Below are 2,042 nucleotides of genomic sequence, written 5' to 3'. Positions count from 1 at the left end.
GACCCTCCTCTCAACGAAACTCTGTATCGCCGCTCTAAAAAATGGCTCTCTCTGACTTCTCTATCGTAAAAGGGCGTCTATGTCCCTCACCGGCATCGGATCAGCGCCGAGCTCCTCTTAGCTCGCCGTCAATTTCTTTTTTTTTAAATATCACATATTTGACACGTAATAATGGAACCCTATAGTTATATACTTGTCCAATATTCATTCGAATATCTATATACATGACACGTTAAGTCATATTCACTTTAAGAATTTCACATAGATAATGATAAGAAATGAAACTAATGAGATCAATACTTCAATAGTAAAAAACACAAATAGTACGGTTTGGCTATTAAACAAAACATTACAACGACATAGTTTTAGCACATCTAAAATCTCCACTTTCGTCTGGTCTAGTGTAGGGTTTAAGGCTCTCTCTGTTCGAGTCTCTCGCCCTCTACCATGGCGTCTTTATGTAGATCAGCTATAATGAAAGGTTCGAGGTCCCTTCCCAATCGATCCATGGCGTCTTTAAAAGCAAAACCTAGTCCTTCTCTTTTCTCTGCTCCGCCAACAGCTACCAGAGCTTCCCCATTTGCTTCGAGGTAAACCAAAATTGAATTGAATTTGTAGCCAACATTGATTTCTTTTGTTTACTCGTTAATTTGTAATTTTTTTGTTTGAATTTTAAGTTTTAGGGTTTTGGGAAGTGTGGAATCATTGATGCCTCTTCATAGCGCAGTTGCTTCCGCCAGGCTTAAATCAAACATAGCCGTTGATTCTTCATGCTGGAGCTGGCTTTCTCAGGGTAAATTTCATTTTTCTAAGTTTTTATAAATTTAATTCGTTGTCTTGTGTACAGCTCTGTGGACGCTTAATTTTACAAATTTGGGTAGGAATTGTTTACTCTATTAGCTTATTATGTACTGGTTGCTAATTCTAATATGTTCTTCCACTTCATGCTTTAGAATTCGCAACGCCATTGTGATAGGGCCCCCTTGCTGATTTATGTGGCGAAAGAAATGACTACTTTTTGATACTCTGTAGCTACAGATTGAGCTTCTGTTGTGTTATTTCAAAATGTACTGAATATTCAGGATTCAATTTATGCTTGTGTTTTCCTTTTCCCAACTTTTGAATGGAGGCAATTTCAGATTAGAGATCTCTCTTCGATAACATTGTAGCATCTAATTTATTGCGGTTCAGTGGTTCAAATAATGATTTCATGAATATGAATGATGCAATAGTCAAGATATAACATTCTATCGTTTTTTATTAAAATCCACGTATTCATTACATCCATTGTCTGGTATCCAGATTTTAGGCTGCAACTTCAACAAGTTTACCCTTTTCTTGTAGTTGGTTTGATCATATTCTAGATTATGTAACCCGGAGTATAAAGTTGTTTTGTTCTACTACCTCTTTAGTTTATTCTGATTGGACAAGTTAAGAGACCAGATAAATGTCTACAGTTGAGATGTTCTCTTTCTGGTTGCTTTATCTTGCATCTCAAAGAATCATCATTCTCTTTTAAATGCTTCTGTCAAATCTCAAATGGTGTTTGCTGTATCTGTATAAATGGTACTTGGTAATGCTACTCTGTATTAGAATAGTAGTCGCATTTTCTTTTCCGTTATAATATTTTGATACGGAGGGAGTATATACTATGCATGAAAGTTCTGTTATCATATGCATACTCTACATTGTTTTGACCCAGTCTATTTCGGATTTGCTCAATTGCAAGTTGCTTTTCTTCTTTGAGTCTCTGACTTCACATCTATAACACTTTCTCTTTACTTGATTTTTAAGTTACCCAATCATTGTCCATCTTTTTAGTTTTTTCCCACACCAACTGATTATCTTCCACATTCTTTGGCATTTTCATAGACTTCGCTGTTCCTCGGTGACAAAGACTAGAAGCTTCAGTCGCAAGCAAACCTATCCCGCTTGCCTTTCATATTCTCGTAAACACAGTCGTCATATCTCAATGCATTTTCTCTGAAGTTCCCGACTGTGGAAAACATAACAATGCGCAATAGATTGCCTGTTTTTAAGTC

The 2,042-nt window shown here is 36.3% G+C and overlaps 1 protein-coding gene across 1 annotated transcript; it reads left to right on the top strand.

The window, feature by feature from the left end:
* The first annotated feature begins 447 nt into the window (after window positions 1–447).
* LOC139883000 (uncharacterized) lies at window positions 448–900 on the top strand. The gene is given in 4 exon segments (XM_071867236.1): window positions 448–532; window positions 563–644; window positions 684–793; window positions 848–900. Coding segments are annotated over 4 exon segments (330 nt in total).
* The last annotated feature ends 1,142 nt before the right edge of the window (window positions 901–2,042 follow it).

The sequence above is a fragment of the Rutidosis leptorrhynchoides genome, unplaced genomic scaffold (assembly GCF_046630445.1).
Source record: "Rutidosis leptorrhynchoides isolate AG116_Rl617_1_P2 unplaced genomic scaffold, CSIRO_AGI_Rlap_v1 contig338, whole genome shotgun sequence".
Classification (NCBI taxonomy): domain Eukaryota; kingdom Viridiplantae; phylum Streptophyta; class Magnoliopsida; order Asterales; family Asteraceae; genus Rutidosis; species Rutidosis leptorrhynchoides.
Note: the sequence above shows the minus strand (reverse complement) of the source record. Positions and strands in the feature narration are given on the sequence as shown.